This window comes from Gossypium hirsutum, chromosome D01 (genome assembly GCF_007990345.1).
Source record: "Gossypium hirsutum isolate 1008001.06 chromosome D01, Gossypium_hirsutum_v2.1, whole genome shotgun sequence".
Classification (NCBI taxonomy): Eukaryota; Viridiplantae; Streptophyta; class Magnoliopsida; order Malvales; family Malvaceae; genus Gossypium; species Gossypium hirsutum.
In genome coordinates, this window is record NC_053437.1 from 24,966,438 (window position 1) to 24,990,171 (window position 23,734).

The 23,734-nt window shown below is 30.7% G+C and overlaps 2 protein-coding genes across 3 annotated transcripts; one reads left to right on the forward strand and one right to left on the reverse strand.

Annotated features, from left to right (window-relative positions):
• The first annotated feature begins 12,348 nt into the window (after window positions 1-12,348).
• On the forward strand, window positions 12,349-15,284 carry LOC107922638 (14-3-3-like protein). The gene is made up of 4 exons (XM_016852761.2): window positions 12,349-13,080; window positions 13,175-13,297; window positions 13,386-13,502; window positions 15,040-15,284. The coding sequence occupies exons 1-4, from the start codon at window positions 12,592-12,594 to the stop codon at window positions 15,118-15,120; spliced, it is 810 nt and encodes a 269-aa protein (XP_016708250.1). The 5' UTR covers window positions 12,349-12,591; the 3' UTR covers window positions 15,121-15,284.
• Window positions 15,285-18,906: 3,622 nt separating this feature from the next.
• LOC107940107 (26S proteasome regulatory subunit 8 homolog B) lies at window positions 18,907-21,433 on the reverse strand. Of its 2 annotated transcripts, XM_041086449.1 has the most exons (4): window positions 21,150-21,433; window positions 20,368-20,469; window positions 19,503-20,177; window positions 18,907-19,232 (listed from the first exon to the last, which is right to left on the reverse strand). In XM_041086449.1, exons 1-3 carry the CDS (start codon window positions 21,195-21,197, stop codon window positions 20,088-20,090), a joined length of 240 nt encoding a protein of 79 aa, XP_040942383.1. In that variant the 5' UTR covers window positions 21,198-21,433; the 3' UTR covers window positions 18,907-19,232; window positions 19,503-20,087. The 2 variants fall into 2 exon arrangements, with proteins under 2 accessions (XP_040942383.1, XP_016729026.1); XM_016873537.2 differs by lacking the exons at window positions 20,368-20,469; window positions 21,150-21,433 and having other exon boundaries at window positions 19,503-19,726.
• Between the last annotated feature and the right edge of the window lie 2,301 nt (window positions 21,434-23,734).

A 23,734-nucleotide genomic window follows, 5' to 3' on the forward strand; every position in this document is an offset into this window, starting at 1 on the left:
AAAGAATCACACTATCTGAGAATCTTTTGGTAGACTTTGAGTATAACCTTGGCTTATATGGCATGTAATAAGCTAATGGTGGATGTTTTGTGATAATCATAAGCACATATGTGGTAGCTTGATGTAATTGTATTATTTTTGTGTCAAGTAGCTATTTGAGGCATGTATGCTTAATTCTAGTGAAGGCATGAGTGGTTGGTGCTAATCAAGCATAAATTGGTAAGCTTTTTTATTTGATGTGGTATGCATGGATGGCTTGAAAGTTTAGTTTGATAATAGTTGTTATTTTATTGAAATGTGGTGTCAATTGTGACATATTGGTTAGGCACATAGGATGGTTGATTAACTTGATTTGAGCGGTTTAAAATGCATTCCAAAGTATTGTGAACATGTTTGTAAGTGTATAATTAGGTACCTAAGCATTTGGATGTGAAATGAGCATGTTTTAGGACATTTTGGGGCATACATGGCCAGAGACTCAGGCTATCACAAGATAGTGTGTCACACAGGGGCAACCCACATAGGTGTGTACCCCTATTGTGCTAGGTGCAGGATTCATACGGGTTGGCACACGACCTGCGACACGGCAATGTGACCCAAGTCAATAGCTAACACGGGTTGGGACATAGGCGTGTAAGTCAAGTCAGTAAGCTCCACAGCCTAAGCACATGGGCGTGTGGAGTAGCCACATGGCCATGTCTAGAGCCACACGGTCTGGGCTCTGTCACACGGTCTAGCCACACGGCCATGTGACTTCTATTTTGAAATTTTTTGTTTTTGTCCCAAATCTCCTATTTTATTTCAAATTGGTCCCTAATTGTTCCTAAACTATTTTAAAGGCCTTGTAGGCTCAATTTAAGGCCCGTAAATGTATTTTCTACCTCAATCTGAATTATTTATGAAATTGTTAATTAATTTGGTAAATTTGATGCTATTTGTTATTGATTGTTCTGAATTCTATGATAATACTCTGTAACCTTAATTCAATGATGGATACGGGTTATGGGTGTTACAACTATGGTCTTACACATTATACCCCATGTTTAATGTCCTGGCAGACTCCATATGTCGCCATATCCGAGCTACGGTCTTACACCTTAAAAATCTTTTGAGGTGTCACCCCGAAGGACTAGTCAATAACTATCATCACGGTTTCATTCTAACGAGTCATTAGCTAACCATTCCACAATTTCGTCTAACTCCCTTGAGTTCCCATTTTAATCTGCCCATTTCAATTTACCTATTCCTCCAATGCATCAATTATTTCTATCCCCATTTACCCCGTCCAGGTAAAATCCTCCGTATTTCGCATATATAATGAACATGCTTTTCTCACAAAAAAAAAGGCACTAGATACAAACATGTAGTACGCTAATTATCTAAACACCATAGGGTAACCACTAAATAATCAACAAGCATTTCATACAAACATTCACATACTTTTACAATGATATGCATCCAAAGCATACCCATTCATCATTTTTATGCATAAACATGGTCTAAGACGCAACGTAGAACAGACACGAAGGTATTTCAACCAAAGACACAACATCATTGATCACCCAATGGTATAGTACAAAATCTCACATTTCTTCTTTTAAACTGGTCACCTTAGCTTGTCCAATCGCTAGAGCCTCCTTCATCTTTGTAGTTAAGCATGACAACCACTTATCAATTAATTTGAAGGTATTCAACCTTAAACCCCAAACCTAATTTACAGAAGCTTATTAAGAGCTTTGACCCTCCTTTTTCTCAAAATTTCTAACATAGAAAGGTTGATAAGTTTATCAGTTTCTCGATTTCTCTATATCCAAACATCATTTCTCACCACATAAAGTCCATGCAGAGCTCTCCCAAGTTTTTCTCTTCTTCGGAGCAACCAAAAAAGACAATACTAGTAAGAAGAAAGTTAGTAAATAGAATTGGAGAGGAGTTTTCCTTCCTTTAGATTATCCACGATTCCTCTATATATACAACTCCCATACACGGTCTCCCAATCTTTTTTATCCAATCACTGATAATTATTATGTCCCCCACTTAGAAATCGATTGGTATTAATTCAATCAAACCAGAATTGGAACTCAACTATGTCCAAATTAGTCACTAAATTTTTCTCGATTTTTCAGTAAAAGCTGCCAACTTATGGCTTCTCTCAATTTAACCCCTAATTATACCTAACTTTCGAACTTAAGGAAAATCAGGTGTGACACATTTAATTATAGAACTTAATATAGCGACATAAGTAAGTCAATCAATATTCATTTTCATGAACAAATAATATGATTAAAACAATAAGTAGCCCATGGAATCAAAACTTTAAAAGGAATACCATCTCAAATATGTAAATCATATATCAAGCTAATTTAATATTTAAAGATCACTACACCAGAATAGGCTTTTAGCGGCACTTTTTGCGGCGTTTGGAACAAAAGCGCCACAAAAAATCGAGCATTAGCGGCGATTTATCCAAAGCGCCGCTAAAGGTAGAGCTTCAGCGGCGATTATCCAGAAGCGCCGCTAAAAATAGGAATTAGTGGCGTTTTACATAAAGCGCCACAAAAAACCTAAGACCAACAGCGTCGTTTTTGCGATTTTTTAAACCTTTAGCGGCGTTTTTGTGTAAGCGCCGCTAATTCTCGGATCTTTAGCGGCGTTTTTGTCTAGGCGCCGCTAATGCTCGAGTCTTTAGCGGCGTTTTCATGTAGGCGCCGCTAATGCTCGAGTATTTAGCGGCGTTTTCATGTAGGCGCCGCTAATGCTCGGATCTTTAGCGGCATTTTTGTCTAGGCGCCGCTAATGCTCGAGTCTTTAGCGGCGTTTTCGTGTAGGCGCCGCTAATGCTCGGATCTTTAGCGGCGTTTTTGTCTATACGCCGCTAATGCTCGATCTTTAGCGGCGTTTTTAGACAAGCGCCGCTAATACTCGGATCTTTAGCGGCGTTTTTAACTGAGCGCCACTAATTCTCTTGTCTTCAGCGGCGTTTGTATCTAAGCGCCGCTAATGTATTGACCTTTAGCGGCGTTTTTACCGAAACGCCGCTAATAGTAACAAAAATCTTATAAGTTGAAATAATTAATATTTTGTTCTATTTATTATATAGTGGGACAATTTACATTTAAATTATAATTAACAAATAATATTAATTAATATAAAATGTTTTTATTAAAGAGAAGTCGTATATATATAACAGCGAACTATTTATAACAGTTGATTTAAATTACTACTTTACGAGAGAAAATATATTAAATTATGAATAAAATATAATATAATAAAACTTAAATTGTTGTATTAATGTGAAGAATAAATTAAAAATAGAATTAACTTTTTATAAGAGTAATAAATTTTGGTAGTATATATTGTTCGACTAATTTATACAAAATATATATATTTTAACAATTAATTATTGACTATATTTTATGATTAATATATATATTAAACATTTAGGGAATTTTTTTATGGACAGTATTTTAAGGAGTACGGGGTATAGATTTAAGGTAATTGGGATTTAAGGTTAATTTAGGGGTTAGAGGTTTAAGGGTTTGAGATTTAGGGTTAATTTCAACGGCCATGCATGTTAATTAGGGTTTAATTAATTAGATTTGTTTATTATTTTTTATGGTGAATATATACATTCTTATATGTAAAATAGATATTCCAAATAAATTTCAAAAATATTGAATATTATAATAGGTAGATCATGATCACTTTTTGCATGTCGATTGATAATTTATAATTTGAGACTTGTTAAATGATAATTATCTTGTATATATTTAAAAACATTAATTAACCGGCCCTAATAACCATTTGATTTTTTTGATATATATATATGCATGGCTATATATATGGTTAATTAGTAGCAATATACCAGATGCAAAAATATCGATACTTAAGTTCAAAAATGATAAAAACTTATATTTAGATCCATACCGAAATTTTTGTCATAAAGATAATATTGCTAGCATATTTCAACTAATTTGTACACAACATTTTAAACTACTATATATATATAATTAACTTGCATGTTTAATAGATTTTCACTATATTTTGTGATTATTAATATAAATTTAGGGAATTTTTTGGGTTTGGTCGGGGTCATGATAGGGTTTCTTAAGAGGTTAATATTAGATTGATTAATTTTTACGGTAAATATATATATTTGTAAAATAAATCCAGATGATCAATAAATTTAATTAATATATATATTAATGAAGTTTAGTATAGTTTATATTATAATTATTAATAGATATAATAGGTGCGTGGTAGTTAGATGATCATTTTATGGATGCATGTTAATTTATAATTTGAAGATTGTTAAATGATACAATTAACTAATAATATATAGTAACATTGTATATTTAAAAACATTTAACCGAAATATTTAACGGCCATTTGATATTTTTGATATACATGGATATATATATATAGTTATTAACTATTTAATTTGTATATATAGGACCAAAATAATCTTGGTATAAAAAAATAAACAAATAAATAAGTAGGTAATTATGTATTTTTTAAATAAATAGGTAATTAGTTATTTAAATGTAAGATCCATAAAAAAAAGAGAAATTTAGCGGCGTTCCTATAGAAAAACGCTGCAAAAGGTAGCCTTTACCGGCGTTGTAGTAAAAAACGCCACAAATATTGCAATATACGACGTCGTTACGTGTTAGGGAATCAGTTTCTATTGTGGCATTTTATAGGTAAGCGCCACTAATATTCTTGATACTCTATCAGAACGGCGTCGTTTCAGTTGAATGATGTACTCTATTACTGGCGTTTTTTGGGAAAACGCCGCAAATATGTCTACAATTTTGTGAAAACGTCACCGTTTGTTTGTATAATTGAAAATTTGATGTTTAGGGGTTAGGGGGATTTAGGGTTTAAGGGTTATGCTTTAGGGGTTAGGGGATTTAGGGGTAAGGGGTTAGGGGGTTATGGATTTGGGGTTTAGGGTTTCAACGGTTATGTTAGAGTTTAAGTTATTAGATTAACTAGTTTTATTAATTTTTATATCAAATATGTTCTTATATATCTCTAAAATATATAATAATAAATTTAATATATTGAAATTATGAGTATATATATACAAAAAAATAAATATTATAAATGTAAGATTACGAATTAAAAGTTTTTACTATTAATTATTGTTTAATCAATTATAACTATTTTATGATTATTAAAGATTTAGGGATTATTTTGGATGGCCGTGCTATTTTAAGGATTAGGGGGTATATATGAATCTAAGGTTTGGGATATAAGGGTTAGGGGTTTAGGGGTTACGAGTTACGGGCTAAGGGACAGTGGTTTAGAATTTAGAGTTTAGGGTTTCAGGGGTCGAATAAAGGTTTTAGGTTAGTTTAGATTAATTTCTTTAAATAATGTTTTAAAAAATCAATTTAAAGTACCAATTGATATCAATTATATTAATGTTTTATTTATTTAAATATTATTTTAAATAGAATTAAGTTTAATAAGTTAAAAAATAGTTTGAAATATGCATTAAAGCTTTATTAAAGGGTGCCGTTTCAGATTCTAAATTCAATTTTTAGTGGCGTTTTTTGGAAACGCCGCAAATATACAAGAAATAGTGGCGTTTTCCTAACAAACGCCGGAATGGTGTCTTAAAATTTTGGCAAAACGACGCCGTTTCTTTCATCATGTTTTAACTTATCATTTTCTCTATAAGGCAGAACACAATAAACACAGAAACAAACAGCCTTCAGACAAAACGGAAGCGATAGAAACGAAAAAGAAAAAACAAAGGAAAAAGGGGAGAGGAGAACTCATAAATCGGGTGAAACGAAGCAACAGCTGAGCCAATCTTGACAGGATACTATCAAAGTTGCGGAATTTTTGGGGAAAAGGTAAGCTTTTTTTCTTTTAAAACGTTGTATCTTGATTTAGGGTTTGGGTTAAGTGTAATTTGGTAAATTGGGGTTTAAATAATAAATTCAATCACCAAGCTCTGGCCTGTTTGTTTGGGAATTCGGGGAATTTGGGAATTTTTTCGTGTCTAGGGTTTGGGAAGAAGTACCGATCCTGTGTTTGCTTTCTAGTTTGTTCTTCTCATTGTTGAAGAGTTAACATTAACAGTTAACATTCAGGAGGGACATAGGCTTCTAATTTTGTAAGATGCCATAATAAATTGTGGTCGGGGTATTCTTTTGCAAATAATTTGTTATATTTTGTTAACATGTTGCTAAATCGATTATGTGTATTGAAGAAGCAAATCTGTCTTAAAAAATGTATGTATATATTTACGAATGATGGTGACTTGCTCTAATTTGTTTGAAATCGAAATTCATTTTGAATTGTGCTTTCTTGATGCACCAGTAAACTTCGCTGTCAACCGATAATTGCTTGGCATTCTAAGGTTAATCTTTGGGCACTTAATTTGGTTAATTGGCATTTTAACGTTGACAAGTTAAACTTTAGGTTTGGTTTATGAGAGACTGGGTTTGGGGATTAGGCCTCTTTTGGCGAAAATAAAATTACATAACTCACATGTTAAAGTTGTAGCTATTATTCTTATGCATCGTTGGAACAGATATTGAGATTATCTGGTTGCAATATTTTGCAGTGACTACCTATTCCAGCTTCTGCTTATTGGAGATTCTGGTGTTGGAAAATCTTGTCTTCTTTTGAGATTTGCTGTAAGTTTCTTGACTTATGTTTCCATTTGAAAGCAACTGTCTACATTGTAGACATCTATTTTCGTTATCATACATTCTTAGTTTCTTATATGATTGCCCTGAATGTTTATATCCATGTATGATGCTAGATTGTAATAATATTTCATTAAAAAATTGCACTGCATATAACATGTGTCTTGAGAGAGTGAAATGTGCACTTCACGAGTTTGGACATAGGCAGTTGGGGCCTCTGAATCTTGTCACTATATTTAGTTGTATAATGTGGAATTTTGGATATTTCCAGATGGTTATGCAGGACAAAAAGTTTGGCCTACACTTCTATGAATTTGAAGAATTTGTCTATTTTTGTGTTTCAAAACATTCATTTTCTTGGATAGCAAGATTATCATTCATGTACTGCAAAGAACAAGTTTTAAAGGTTATTTTTTATTGGAGTATTATTTTTTACTCATGTTTTTAGTATATGGGTTAACAATAAACTAATTCAGTTGGTAATATTTAGCCACTTTTATGATTTATTTTTAGCAAAAGAGGGGAATTTTTCGCTTATTTTGAACAAGCCTCATTTTTTACAAGAGTTATTACTCATCAAGTTTAAATTTGTACTAACTATTTTGTTTTATTTTATGTCTAACCATTGTAATACATATATAATAAATAAGTTTTTTCCTCATATTATTACTCTAGTAGCCAAACGAGGCACTATTGTGTAATGATAGCAAAAAAAAGTACCAAACTTGAAAATGTTAATAATGACGACCAAAATTTTAGAAGTTTTAATAACAATAATAATATAAAGGAGAACACATATTCTTGAAAGTTTTAACAACAATAAAAAAAAGTAATAAATTTATAAGATATTGACATTGATTTATTTTTATTTAGTTATAGAATATTTAAAAGCATAATAAAAGTTTTATTAAAAATTTAAAACCAATGGGTTTTGTTTTAGGTTTTAAATGGGTTTATATATTAAAACAATTAAGTTTTTTTTTTAATTTTTCAATTTGCAGTACCTTATCACTGATAATTTGCATGGTATTTATTGCTCTACATGATGTTGCTGTCAATCTCTACATGCATATGGGCACCAATTCGAGCAGTAATACCCATATCTAATTACATAACTTAGTTAATTAATATTATACATAACTGACAACTTACATAACTTACAACTTACAACTTACATAACTTACATTTTTTTAATTATTCATAAATTACATAACATACATTAATATTATACATAAATTACATAACTTAGTTAATTAATATTATACATAAATTACATAACTTAATTTTATGTTCTTATACATAACTTACATTAATATTATACATAAATTACATAACTTAATTAATTAATTAATATTATACATAAATTACATAACTTAATTAATTAATATACATAACTTACATAACTTACATTAATATGATACATAAATTACATAACTTAGTTAATTAATATTATACATATGTTACATAACTTACATTAATATGATACATAAATTACATAACTTAGTTAATTCATATTATACGTAACTTACAACTTACATAACTTACATAACTTACATTTTTTTAATTATTCATAAATTACATAACTTAGTTAATTAATATTATACATAACTTACAACTTACATAACTTACAATTTTTTAATTATTCGTAAATTACATAACTTACTTAATTTTCATAATAAATAACTTACATAACTTACAACTTACATAACTTATACAACATACATAACTTACATAGCATAATTTGACTAATACACAACTTACATAATTTTCATAATAAATAACTTACATAATACATAACTTACGTAGTTTAGTTATACTTATTCCTAAATCCTAAACCCGTGCAATTTATTCTCAAGATTAGGCTTTAAGAAATAAGAAATGGACCGGTCTTGGATGAATTTGTCAAGGGTAAGCGACGGTTATCGAAATGGAGTACAAACTTTTCTAGATTTTGCATTTCAATATGCAAGCCAAGAGAACATGATTCTTTGCCCGTGTAAGAAGTGTGTCAACATAAACTGGCATTATCGTGAAGTTGTATACGAGCATCTAATTGTTGAGGGTTTTTTCGTGGTTATAAACAATGGTTTTTTCATGGAGAATGCTCGCCTAGTACTTCCTCTTCAAGGATGGATGTATCTTATGATAGTACTGCCTACCATCAGTCTGTTAGAAGGGATGACATGGAAGGGATGTTGCGTGAAGCATTTAATATTCAGAGTCATGGTTTACAGTCGTTCCCACCTGACTTTCTGCTATCTGATGATTGTAATCTTGGTGGAAATGCTGGTGCCCAACCCGAAAGAAGTGTACATCATGAAGAGCCGAATGGAGAAGCGGCAAAGTTCTACGCGCTACTTAACGAGATGAACGAAGAACTATATGAGGGATCGGAATTTTCAAAAATGTCATTATGCATTCGTCTTTTCTAGTTAAAATTTTCTAATGATTTATTTCATTTATTGTAATGCAAATATTGTTAAGTTATGTTGCATTGGGTTTTTTAATATATATTGCATTCCTAACTATTTGATTTATTATTTAGGAAAAATTAAAGGATAAAAAGGCGGAGTATGAAGCGATTGCTTCCAGTGATAGTTCTGTTCATATTGACGACATTGATAACCGGATTATCACTGAAGTTTTGGGTCCTGAAAGGTATGGCCGGGTTCAATTTCAAGGATCTTTTGTTAACCCATCCCAATTTTTTGGATCTAGCTCGCAACAATATATGCCTTCGGGGAGTCGAGCCGAAGCTGAAGTTCAGAGGTTAAGAGACCAGATGGCTCATATGCAAGCGACAACAATTGAGCAAATTACACAACTTAAAGCGGAGGCAACATCGAGAGAAGCTGAGGTTCAAAAAAGATATGAAGAACTCCAGCTACAACTGAAAGCAGATGCAGCAGCGAGAGAAGCTGAGGTTCAACAAAAGTATGAAGAACTCCAACAGCAGCTTAAAGCAGATGCGGCAGTAAGAGAAGCAGAGGCGGCAGCGAGAGAAGTACAGGCTGCAGCGAGGGAAGCAGAGGCTAAAGCGAGGGAAGCAGAGGCTGCAGCGAGGGAAGCAGAGCAGCGTCAAAAGTTTGATGAACTCTAGCAGTAGCTTCAGAGTATGATGAAGATGTTTCAGCAGTCGCAACAGCCGCCGTCTTAGACTATCGTGTAAATATACTTCGATTTTGACTTTTAATTATCATTTTAACTTTTAACATTTTTGTAAGAATAATACGATTTTTATTTTATTTATTCATATTTATTATATTATTTGTTTAATATATTGATTTATTACTTTTGGCTGGTTTAGATATGATTTCTTTTGATTTGTTTTTACAGGAGGGCTGAAAATATAAAAAAATTATTTTACAAATCTGCCAAATTTAGTGGCGTTTTTGGTCAAAGCGCCGCTAAAGATAATGGTCTTTAGCGGCGTTTGTGGAAAAAAGCGCCACTAAAGATCATAGTCTTTAGTGGCGTTTGTGGTCAAAGAGCCGCTATAGATCAGGCTCTATTACGGCGTTTGAGGGGAAAGCGCCGCTAAAGACCCTGACCTTTAGTGGCGTTTTTGGGAGAAGCGCCGCTAAAGATAAGGGTCTTTAGCGGCGTTTGTGCAAGATGCGCCGCTAAAGATTAGGGTCTTTAGCGGCGCATTCATTAGCGGCGTCTGTTGCGGCGCTTTTAAAAGCGCCGCTAAAAGTATCTGCGGCGCTTAAAGCCTGTTTTGGTGTAGTGGATGCTATTGTTGAGGAAAAAATCGTAACGATGGAGATTTAATAAGTTTATATACCTTTCTTGTTTGACATCGAGTCTTGATGATTTTAACAAGAAGTAAGCAAATAAAGCTCCAGTAGTCTACTTTGAATCCAATCAAAATTCATCAATAGAAAAATTTCAAAATAACTTATATGATACTGATACACCCCAATGTTAAGAACACTGAATCAAAATTATACCGATATCAAAATTAAAAAACATATGTTATATAGTATTTAGAATATATATTCAAATTGAAACCATCAAATAAAAACATAAAACAATTAGTTTAATGATGATTAAGAACCGATGCAAAGTTACATATTATGATGAACTTTAGGCCTTGATTAATAAAATGATCGATAAAATTATGGATCGTTATTTACAAATCTATCAATTTATAACATTAAAATTAATCTATCATCATTCAAACATAATCACCAAGCAATTATCAAATAGCATATATTAAGAAAAACATTTTTTATGAACAAAAATTTAGGTACATATAAGCATGTGACGTGATAAGTAAAATTACCTAAATTTCTTATCTTTTACTAAAGTTTCAATAGCACGACAAACAATCTATAAAATTTGACATAAAATTACTTTTGATCAAAATCTATGTTGAGATCAAATCTTTTACCATCCTTAAAATATAGAAATAAAATAAAATAAACAAAATCATCATAATTATTCAAGACTTTAAAAAAATCCAATATGAAACGTTAAATAAAAATTCCCTTCAAAACTTTTTGCATCTTGTGTCTCAAGTTTTAAATCAAGATAATTATACGACCTCAATCACTATAAGTTACAAATACATAATAAAGATAATTAAGGTGCCCTATAAGTTCTTTAGGAATTACAAGAGTTAGGCTTAGGTTGTGTTTAGTAGTACTTTTTAGAAGCACTTTTTACATGAAAAGTACTGTTGAAGCAAAAGAAATGCTAAACAAGCAACTTTTGAAAGAATTTTTTTGTTTTTCAAAAGCACTTTTCCCCAAGTTGAGAAGTTAAAATTTTTAACTTTTCTCTTTCAAAAGTACTTTTGATAGCTTAATTACGTTTTCACCCCTCCAACACATAGTATTTTCTCTTCTCTGGTTAATTACTTAAAAAATATTTAAAATTTATTTTTTATATATTAAAATATTAACAATAAATTATAATAAATTGTTTTCTATATTCTTATTAAAATATCATAATATTAACTAATTTGAACATTATTTAAATGCTTATTTGTTACTTTATAATATCATGTCTAAAATGAAAATTTTATTTCTCAAAAACATTTTTTGACAGCAATACTAAACACTTAAATCTTAAACTAAACTTTTCAAAAGTACTTCTCAAAATTATTTTTCCAAAACATTTCTCAAAAGCAATGCTAAACTAGCCCTTAGTTTGGATGGGCGGTGCGTTTACCTCTGATAAAATTAAAAATAACGGTGACAGTGAAATTAGTTTCTGTAGCTGCGAAGTAAAAGATTTTACCACACCACAAGTGCAGTGAATTCAAAGGAGCCCTTACAAAAGTTACAAAAGAATGAATTTAGAGATTTTAAGAGTTATATGAGTATCCATTGATCAATAGATTTATAACATAAAATACTTTTAATTTAAAGCGTAGTTATTATACATTTGTATAAATTTTCAACTAAATAATTAAAAAATATTATTTAAAAATTAAACGCTAGACATATAAATTCAAATAAACATCTCTTACCAAATTATTAATGGAAATAATTTTATAAATATATTTTAAAATAAAATATTTTAGTTCACCTGTGATAAAATCGAGTACTAATTAAAGTTATGAGATATTAGTTTACAGAAAAATGTGTTTGTATATATGAATGCAGGCGCTCCATAGGAGTAAGCCCAACAAAGCCTATAAATTGGAAACCCAAAAGCCCAGCGATGTATTGAAAATTCAAATCCCGTCCCTCCCAAAAAAAGGAAGGAAGGGTGGGTGAGACCGTGAGATTAGCCAGCAACAGCATTGTTCCCTCTCCCATTCTCAACGCAATCATCGCCCCCCACTTCTCCCATCCTCTCAATTCCACACCCCCCAAAAGGTCTCAGATCTAGAATTTGTTTTTCAAAACCTACCCTTCTTCCATTCCCCCTTTCGCTTCCATTCTCTCTCAGCCCTTTCCAATTTCCAAATATGGCCGCCAGTACTCCTTCGTCCCGCGAGGAATTCGTTTACATGGCCAAACTCGCCGAGCAAGCCGAGCGCTACGACGAAATGGTCGAGTTCATGGAGAAAGCCTCCGCTTCTGCCGAGAGCGAGGAACTCAGCGTCGAGGAACGAAACCTCCTCTCCGTCGCTTACAAGAATGTAATCGGTGCACGCCGTGCTTCCTGGCGGATCGTCTCCTCCATTGAGCAGAAAGAGGAGAGCCGTGGTAATGAGGATCACGTCACTCTAATCCGCGATTATCGGGCCAAGATCGAGTCTGAGCTCTCCTCTATCTGTGGCGGTATTTTGAAGCTGCTCGACTCCAGGCTTATCCCTTCGGCTGCTGCTAAAGACTCCAAGGTCTTTTATCTTAAGATGAAGGGCGATTATCATAGGTATTTGGCTGAGTTCAAGACTGGAGCCGAACGGAAGGAAGCTGCTGAGAGTACTCTCACTGCTTACAAGTCCGCTCAGGTTTTCAATTTTTTGCCTTATTTTCTTTTTAGATCTACTTGAAGCATGTGCTGAAGTTTAACTCTTTTTAACCTTTTCTTTTCCTGTTTCTTAGGACATTGCCAACGCCGAGTTGGCTCCAACTCACCCGATCCGTCTCGGACTGGCTCTCAATTTCTCTGTTTTCTACTATGAGATTCTCAATTCTCCTGATCGCGCTTGCAATCTCGCAAAACAGGTTGGTTGCGATTTCCATTTTTTATTCTAAAATAAATGTAATGTGTTCATACATCTAGTGCTAACCTGCTGTACTTGGATCGGGACAGGCATTTGATGAAGCAATCGCTGAGTTGGATACTCTAGGCGAGGAATCATACAAAGACAGCACACTCATCATGCAACTCCTCCGCGACAATCTCACTCTCTGGACCTCCGACTTGCAGGTGAATAAAATTTATTTATTTCTTTATTTTTATAAACGGCTTATTCATATTTATCCAGGAAAACAGGAATATAACCTGATAGAAAATACTGTAGAATACTAGTATAAACAAGTGGAAACGTATAAAATGTAAACTAAAATTTACAGAGAAGCAAGGAAGTCTCTAGGTCTGGCATAAAAAAGAAAAATCTTTTCGTTGCTTGGGAGAAGTCCTGTAATCTAGATCGTATTCGTGTAAAATCAATACAGATAAAAATAACCTCAGCTTCTCGAGTCTTCCTATTGTTACTTTCCTTTCAAATGTGACCTAGCTACCTTACTCGGACTTGGGTGCGTTTGCTATGGTGTTATATGTGTGGGTCATATCTTGAAGAGTCGTAGCAACACAGAAATCTAGTTTAAGAATTACCACTGGCGGAGGTTTGTCCTTCAACTATTCTCCCTGATCCCTTTGAAAACCATCACAATGCAACTGTCTTGCTATAAAAGCAAAAGAACTATAAATGATGTGTCCTCGTCAGTTTGCATAGACAGGAAAGTTTGAGAAGAGTAGGCGTCTAGTTTAGGATACTCATCCGAGCTAAACCTACTGGTGGTTGCTTGTTATGAATGACACTGCTGTGTTATATATACCATATTTTTAACCGATAAATTAGGCCCCGGAGAGTAATAAAATACATTGGAAGTGGTATCAATCAAGGAGGAAGCAAATCGACTAAGCTTTACTAGCTTTTTCCATGCAAATTGGTGTTTGAAGGAATATTAGATATGCCGTAACTAATGCCTTAGTGGCATGTATTTTAGCTTATGCGAGAAAAAAAAATCATTAGAATAACAAAAAGATAGAGAGTTGGTCACATTGTTTGATTCTCTTGGCTCCATGAAACCTACCTGACCAACATTTACTGAGATGGAAAACATACTAGAATGTATCACATCAGAAAATTATAGGTTGGCAGGGCCTCCAAAGAGTAAAAACAAATCGTAGGTAACTGAATAAAAGTGTTTTTGGACATCAATCTTCCAGATGCAGCAAGGGAACAATACCTTTTCATTGCTAACCTTGAACTAGCTGCTGAGTCAACAGAACATTGTTCATCAAACTCCAAAAATGCACTCTGATTGGTGATGCATTTATAATTGGTGAAACAACATTTTTCCTTAATCTTGTTTGAATTGTATTGGATTCGTTGATTAAACTGGCTGAATCGATAATTTATTAAAAATTGAATTAAGTTAGATCAATTGATTTACGAAATAATTGAATTAAGTTAAAAATTGATTTAATTAAATCGATTTTGTATATTTTTTTATAATTTATTTAAGCAAACAAAATTAATTAAAGCTATTGAATTAATCAAATTGAACGTTTTACAACCTATTATGTTCTAGGAGCCTGCAATCGGTTTTCGGATTTGTCAGTGAGCTACCATGCAATAAATTATTCTTAAGATTTCACCTATTAAGTAAAATATTTGTTTCTTTCCACTAAAGATATATTACTAATGTAAGTGTAAATTTTATTTAAAATTAATTAGGATGACGGAACTGATGAGATTAAAGAAGCACCGAAGCAGGAGGAAGAGCAGCAAAAACAACCGGAACAGCCAAAGCAGTAGTGCGAATCTGCTCAATGGGGTTCTTGTTCTGTTATTATTAAATTTAAGGGTTTCAAATTAAATGAAACGTCTACCCGTTTTATATGTTTTTTTCTTTTTTTTTTTAGCCTATCCTTGTATTTTGCTTTCCACTCATTTATTCATGTACTGATTTTCTTTTTTCATTTTATTTTCCTTTTTGGTTTTCCTTTTAGCTTGTTCTATCAAAATCTAAATGTGCTAATCAAAATTTGTATATGCATTTTAAGAAAATTATGAATCGAAGATGGCTAATAATAGTTTCATTATGTTACTATTCGAAACTCTGGATTAAGTTATTGTTAAGTTTTCAAACATTAATTCATTTAAGTTTTGATTAAAAAACCCATTTTTTACAAAAATTAATATTATGTGAATTTTTGTAATATTTTAGATTTATATGTTAAAAAATCTCTTAAAATGCAAAAAAAAATAAAATCAATTAAGCATTTGAATTAAATTCGCATTCAATTAAATTCTTTTGTTAACTGTTTTTGTCATTGACCATGTTGATCATTAAAATAAATTGATAGATTAATAAGATAATAACACATGATAGCTTTTGGTTTAAACTAATACTCTTTTTTTATAAAAAAATCATAAAATAATTTTAAAATAATTTTAAAAATTATAAAAAATTAAATATTAGAAATTATTAAAATGATTAAAATTATATAAACTTATTAAAAAATTATAAAACTAATAAAACTTATTTAAAATTAAAAACAATTTTAAAAAACTTGAACTGGACCAGTTAACCTGAAACTGACAAGGGTATTGGTTCAAGAAAAGTCATTAGACCGGTTGACCTAAGAATCAAGCAATTGAATCGATTTTTTTATTTTTAATAGTTTTATCAAACCAAATTTTCATTATTCAACTATTAGCTTAAGTTAGAATGAAATATTCTAACCAAGATTTTCAAAACCAGTTCGATGGTCGAATCGATTAGGTTATCAGTTTGCCAATTTAATTGATCCATCCAGTTCAACTAAATAAAACATTAAAAATGAAAAAAATATTAAAAAAATAAAAATTCAGTTCGACCGTTTGGTTTCTAGGTCAACCAATCTAATGGGCTTTCTCCGAACTGATACCCTTGTTGGTTCTAGTCTGTTCGGTCCAACCGACTGATCTGGCTCAGTTCAAGTTTTTATGATTTTTTTTATAATTTTTATAGGTTTAAATCAATTTTAATACTTCTAATAATTTTTTTATATTTTTTATATTTTTTATAGAATTTCGATACGTTTTATAAAAATTTAAAATTTAAAATATGTTTTATTAATTTTATAATTGATTAGAATTTAGTTTATATAGTTATAATTTTTATACAATTTTCATACTTTAAAGTATTTTTAATATTTAATAATTTTTATAATATTTAATCATTTTTATGGAAAAATATTAGATTAAATAAGAATGTGCCATTTGTCACCATCTAATTAGCCCGTCAATTTATTTTAACAGTTATGTGGTCAATCATGAAAATCATTAATGAAAGGGTTTAATTGATTATTTTAGTTAACAACAATGGCTTAATTAGATGTGAATTTGATATAAAGGCTTTACTGATTTTTTTACAATTTCTTAAGGTTTTCTTTTACATATAAACCTATATTTTATATAAAATCAATAAAAAAACTATACACAAAATAATGTCAACTTAAGATGTCATGATTTTCAAATATTTTAGTTTTCAATTTCAATTAAAACATCATCTTATTTTATATAAATGGTGTGAAAAGTGTACAAATTTGAATTTATTAAATTTACAAAGATTATAAGAATTTCAATTTTGATATAAAAAATAAATATAGAAATGAGAAATAATCATAAATTACATTTGTATGGCACAATTTACACTATTTTGAAACCAACGTTATAATTTGAATTTAATCATAAATTGCATTTGTATGTGTTTTATGGCACCATTTGTACTATTTTGAAATCAAATTTACAATTTGAATTTCAAGTTCTCAAATGCTATTTTAAGAATTTTTTTTTAAAAAAGAATTATTCCAAAATTTGTGTTTTAAAAAAATATATTTTATGGCATTTTAAAGAAGTTTAAAAATTTATCATATATTTTTAATTATTTTCATTTTAAATACTTTGGAAATATTTGTTCAAATACATAAATAAATCGCGGATATAGTTGAAGTAATAAATGCTCAAATTTCTTTTGGTTTGTAAGTCCAATATAATCGGATACTTTATTAAGTCATATAACTCTCAAAATAATGCTTCTGATTGAAAAGATAAACTCAAGGTTAATAATCCAATTGTTGAGTGACAAATAATTTTTTAGAAGAAAGAAAATAAGTTATTAGTAAAACATTGCTTCTTTCAACCATGCATCGGACATTGCCAAACGAAAACTAATGATTTAATTACCAACAATTTTTTTTTTTATAGTTTTTAACAACTTTTATAATCCCTTGTGGAGTTTGTTAATTCCATAAGATAATTATTCATAATTTTATATAAGGATTATTGATTTGGAAAAGTCCATAATATAATGCAATTTAATGCATTAAATTAAATTAATTATGTTTTACATTAAATCCATCAATCCATCTTGACCGCCCAATGATTCACAACAAAATTATTAAACTTTTATAAAGAATACTGAAATAGTAATGGCCAGAAAATTTAAGGGTGCGTTTGGTTCGCTGTATTGGATTAGAGGTGTATTGGGATTAGAGGTGTATTGGATTAGAGGTGTAATAGCTAATCCACTGTTTGGTTGAATGTAATGGAATAGAGGCGTAATAGTAATCTTGTGTTTGGTTGAATGGAATAGAGGTGTAATAGCATAATGGAAAAAACTAAAATGACTAGAATGCCCTTAACATAAATTTGTTTTGGTAAATGATTATTGTTATTGTTATTTAAATTTTAATAAGATTATTATTATCAATAATAAATATTTTAATCATATTTAAACATAATTATTATTAAATATATTTTAATTAAAATATATAATTTAATAAAATTCTTAATAATTAGCAGAAATTTGTTTTGGTAAATTATTATTGTTATTGTTATTTAAATTTTAATAAGATTATTAATATCAATAATAAATAATTTAATCATATTTAAACATAATTATTATTAAATATATTATAATTAAAATATATAATTAATAAAATTCTTAATAATTAATATTCTTATATGAATTTACTCAAATCATAATATATGATACTATAAAATATAAATTAACATAATTATTATTAAATATATTATAATTAAAATATATAATTTAATAAAATTCTTAATAATTAATATTCTTATATGAATTTACTCAAATCATAATATATGATACTGTAAAATATAAATTAACATAATTATTATTAAATATATTATAATTAAAATATATAATTTAATAAAATTCTTAATAATTAATATTCTTATATGAATTTACTCAAATCATAATATATGATACTATAAATGAAAATTTGAAATAATTAATATTAAATATATTTTAATTAAAATTTATTGTTTAGCCTATAATAAAATGACAGAACAATAGTTACACTGATATATTGTTTGATGCAAGATATTGCATGGAGCTGTACCAAAGATATCCTATAATAATTTGTTCCACTAATGTAAGGGCAAGGACTGTTATAAAGTACATAATCTACCCGAAAGGTAAATAATTTCTCTTGATTAATATAGTAACAGCAAGACAATTATTTATTGTCACCTGTTCATAAAGTAACTATTTTAGAAGCAGTTTTAGTTTTGCCAATGACACTCTCATGAATCCAAAACTTAGCAAATATGATTTCATAAAATGTCCTCTTACCTTGTCTAGAAAAGTAGACGTGTGTAGTACTAGCCAGGCAAATAATATAATATTCTATACATTGTTCATATATTAAATCGGGTTTCCATGTTTGAATTTACCCCAAAACCGCGAAAGCACACTAAATAATAAAACATAATCACTTCCATAGCTTCCGTAAGGACATGTTTTTCTCGCTCTCCTTCTTCATTACTTTCGCCACCGCCATCTCGAAATCTTCTTGTGTTACATGGACTCTCCTTTCCCTCAAAGCAAACATTCCTGATTCCGTGCACACAGCCTGCAAAAAAACGGAATAGAGTTTTTCACAAATTATCACAAACACAAACCAGTTAAGAATCACAAGCCCAAGGCCTTGAGTCTGACTATCCAACTTATGTACTAATAAATCCTCAAATAAATCATCTCTCTATGCGGTTTGGGAGTTGGGGTAAGGGAAGGAGATAGGAAACTAGAAGAAAAGATGCTATTCACAGCTTGCCAACCATATTCTGAATGGAAGCAAGATGTCTGCATATCCAGAAGCACATCTTATTATCTGAAAACATACCTTAAGCTCTGCACCAGAAGCACCGTTCATCTTCTCAGCAATCTTCTTTAGATCAATCCCTCTCATCAAATTCATTCTTCTAGAATGTATTTTTAAGATGTCGAAACGAGACTGCATATAATTGAACAGACAATATAAGTACCTAAAGAGACATAAGATGCATTCCAGAAATAAGAGAAATTCTGGTACACCCGTAGAAGCAAACACTGCTACTATGGGACTGCTCTATTCACTGCATATTTTTCATAATACCCAGAACGGGTTGAGAAAAAAAAAGACCAGGGCAAAAGAACCAGAACAAGTATGTTACTGAAAAAATTTGGCTTCTAATGTAAGATTCAATTTGAGAAATTCATTGCTCTGAATTTGAGAAATTTATACCAGTGAGAACGTAAGATGCATTTTTGCGTTTGACCAAAAAAAAAGAATCACTTCTTTTACAACATGACATGAATGAAGAAATACGCAATGCCTGTTGTTTTCCTTCCTATTTGATGTTTTTATCATGATTGTAAGTTGTAGCGCGTCATATTAAGTAATTTTATTAAGAAAATAGATGAAGCACAGAATACTGAGACTCAAGCCTTATGCAGGAATCAAAATTGACTCACCGTCTGCCTTTCTGAACAAAGAATCTAGTGGAACAGCATATCTGCGGCAAAAACCCTCAGCAGCCTGCAGTAAACAACAAATTTCATATAGGTAGAAACCAAAATAAAAAGAAAAAATGCAAAACTCCAAGGGAACTGCCAGAATCTTCACTATTGAAGTTATACAGCCCAACAACCAAAATCACCAGACAAAACATCATCCTTCTTCTCAGCTGAAAAATATATAGCAAAGCATAATAAGAGGCGACCAAAACCTTTGTAGGATTTTCCTTAGGGTCAAAGGCTTTCAAAGCGGGAGGTCCCCGAACCTCAAGCTCGTTCTCTGCTTGCTTTGGACAAAGACTTTCAACAGATATCTGAAACAACAAAACAAGGCTTGGTTATCCAACATATAAAAGAATTTAAGCATCTACCTGGTGTACATGCTCATAGAGGAACTTCCACTAAATAAATAAAAGACATAACAATAAAAATTATTATATTAGCAATCTGAAATGCATCACAATAAACATTTAACAATTCTGACAAATGCATCCCTATAATACACTTTAGGTATGTCCACATGGGATGCCTTGTTATACATCATGATATTATTCAAGAGTACTTGTTATACATCATGATATCAACTTTTGCAAAGTATAATGAAGAACAAACACTTTCTCAGAGTAGCAAGGAAACGTAGAGTATGCCCTTTACGTACCTGGTTCCTTTCTATGGAAAAACAACACAATCGACCATAAGGTGCAAATCAGGCACATTGATAGCCCTTAATACACGCACATCGCCTGAGTGCAAGCAGGGGTTTTTGGCATAACAGATCAAATGGCATAACATAACAGATCATTATTTCTCAACGATGCGAGTTAAACATAACAGATGAAATGGCATAACATAACCTAAATTCCATTGAAATGCAAGCCAGTTGTAAAGAAACAAGGTTGAGTCTCCTCAACTTTACCTCAAATTTATCATGAAACAAACAGAAAACCGATACAAGAGTAAAAAGAGTTTTGCAAAAAAAAAAAGGAAATATTACCTGATAAACGTAGGGTTGAAAAGGAGTAGAAAGAAAAGGGGCAGCCATTGAATGATCTCGAATTTGAAATCAAATCCTTAAAGTTTTCGAGGTTTTAATCTGAAATCTAATTCAGAAGGGGAAAATGAAATTAAAAAACAAAATTCACTGTTCCACTTCTGTTCTTTGTCGAAGCGGTCGATGGACGAGCTGACATTGACTGGTTGTAAAGAAAAAGAAAAGAAAAGGTTGAGAGACAGACGGAGCAAATCGGCAGAAGGCAGAAGGAAGGAAGAGGAGACGCAATGGGGAACCAATCGGGAGGGTAAAACAGGGAGGGTTTAGGAAGCAGCACCTAATCTGAGCTTTGGGGATGTATTACGAATCGGTGGATTTCACCGATTAAGTCAGGAATGTATTACACCCGTAATATCATTACCATGAACCAAACAAGGGAATAAAAGGGGCTTAAGTGGGGCCCACCGATTAGGGGTGTATTGGCTATGCCAATACACCCAACCAAACATGCTCTAAGTGTTTAAATTTTTAGTATTGAATTCGGTAAGTATTGGATTTATATTAAAAAATTATTTGGTAAATTAGTATAAATTAAGTATAAAATATAATTATATTGTTTGAAAAAATAAATTTTATTTTGTTTTAATATAATTTTTGTAATTTTATTTTATTTTATTTTATTTTAGATAGTTTTGGATAAATGCAAAATAGAGTCATTTGAATATCTCTTTATTTTTAATATAATTTTTCTAAAAAAAATTAAAATCAACTTAATATTTTGAAGACTAAGTGATAAGTAGTTATTTACTTACTTTTCTTATTCTAAATTTTTTTTGTTGAAAATTTTATACAAAATAAAAAATATAATTATGTTGAAATTTTTTATTTTTTATGAAATAAAAATTTTCATCAAAAATTAAATAAATAAAATCAATACCAAAGTTTTAACCTGCAATTAAAATATTTTGAGATTTATTTTAATGTTGCAGCTTTAGTTATATAACTTTTAAAAAATAAAATTATTGACATATATAAATATTCTTAAAATATTTTTTATTTTTAAAAATATTGGTTTTGTTATTTTTTTAGCTGAGTTAATGATTGATTAACTTATGACACTAATTTAATCAAGAACCTTATAGATAGTATTGATTAACAAATTTATTTAATTTTAATTATAAAAGTTTATAAATATTAATATAAAATATTTTTATTGGCAAATTTAATAGAATATGCTGAAAAAATTGAGAAAGTACGTTGATTTTCTAAAAATTTACCGATCTACGCTGGTTTTAAAGAGAGAAAGGAAAACATGTCAGTGAAAACGCACCCTATAGGATGTGTTTCCTTTCACTGATAACTATTCCAACGGCTACAAGGGTTTCAATAACCATAAATTTTCCTATATAAACCACTCCAAACTTCATTCTTTTCAACCAAATACTCGATACTCATTCTTCCATCCTATATTTTCAATCTTAAATTTTCAATTTTCAATTTTCAATCCTCAATCCTCAATTATTTTTTAATTATTTTTTTAAATTTTATTCTCTTCGGTTTTATTTTATTCGTTACAATTTTTAAATGGCAAATCAACTTATTCGTTCGAATGACAAGCATATTTATGGCGTTCAATTGCAAATGGTAAGAAAATTTATTAAATTGCTTAATTTTAAATAATTAATTATTATGTTTTTTAGATTATTAATTTTTTATATTTATATACTCAACCTGAATATTGGATTTTGGAGATGTACATAAACAATTTAATTGAAGGTGCACCGAATGCCATTTATGGACACTTGCAAGATGCAGGATTTTTATACGTGGCTCACATGTTCGGGGGGACTAAATTGGATCTCCCACTTATTAGTGTTTTGGTTGAAATATGGAGACCGGAGACACACATTCCATCTTCCCTGCGATGAGTGTACAATTACACTTGAGGATGTTAGTTTACAACTCGATCTACCGGTTAATGGGGAAGTCGTTATGGGGCCAGTTATTAGTGTCAATTGGAGTGCAACATGCGATCAACTACTAAAGAAGGTGCCGAACAAGTTTAGGGGTACTCAGATTGAGATGAGATGGTTAGAGGACAACTTCCAAACTATCGATACTTCTACGAGTGACATTGAAAAGGAACAATTCACACGCGCATTCATCTTGAGGTTAATCGGGGGTCTACTAATGCTAGATAAATCTCGTAATCTGGTGCATTTAAGGTGGCTACTACTACTAGCCAACTTGAAAGAATCAGAACGACTTAGTTGGAGATCAGCAGTACTGGAAACATTATACCAAGAAATGTGTCAAGCGACAATACCAAATAAAATTAAAATCGGCGATTGCATGCTCCTTCAATTGTGGACATGGTATCAACTACCATTTTTATGCCCACGAGTGGAACTCCCTTACAAATTCCCACTCGTCATATGGTAAAATTTATTTTATAATATTATTACCGCTTTTATTTTTCATTGTTGTAATTTTGAAATAACATATTATTTGAATAGGTGGAACAACCCCACACATAGCGGTATTGTAACTTATGCTCAGATTCTTCCGGAGTTATTGCAAAAGCTATT

Bases quoted from the DNA above. Each gene is read 5' to 3' on its own strand.
- LOC107940107 (XM_016873537.2), bottom strand. From the start codon at position 19,619: ATGCAGTCTCGTTTCGACATCTTAAAAATACATTCTAGAAGAATGAAT. The intron at 19,233-19,502 runs GTATGTTTTCAG...GTTTTTTTGCAG, and splicing joins CTTCTGGTGCAGAGCTTAAG to GCTGTGTGCACGGAATCAGG.
- LOC107922638 (XM_016852761.2), top strand. From the start codon at position 12,592: ATGGCCGCCAGTACTCCTTCGTCCCGCGAGGAATTCGTTTACATGGCC. The intron at 13,081-13,174 runs GTTTTCAATTTT...CCTGTTTCTTAG, and splicing joins CTGCTTACAAGTCCGCTCAG to GACATTGCCAACGCCGAGTT. The intron at 13,298-13,385 runs GTTGGTTGCGAT...GGATCGGGACAG, and splicing joins CTTGCAATCTCGCAAAACAG to GCATTTGATGAAGCAATCGC.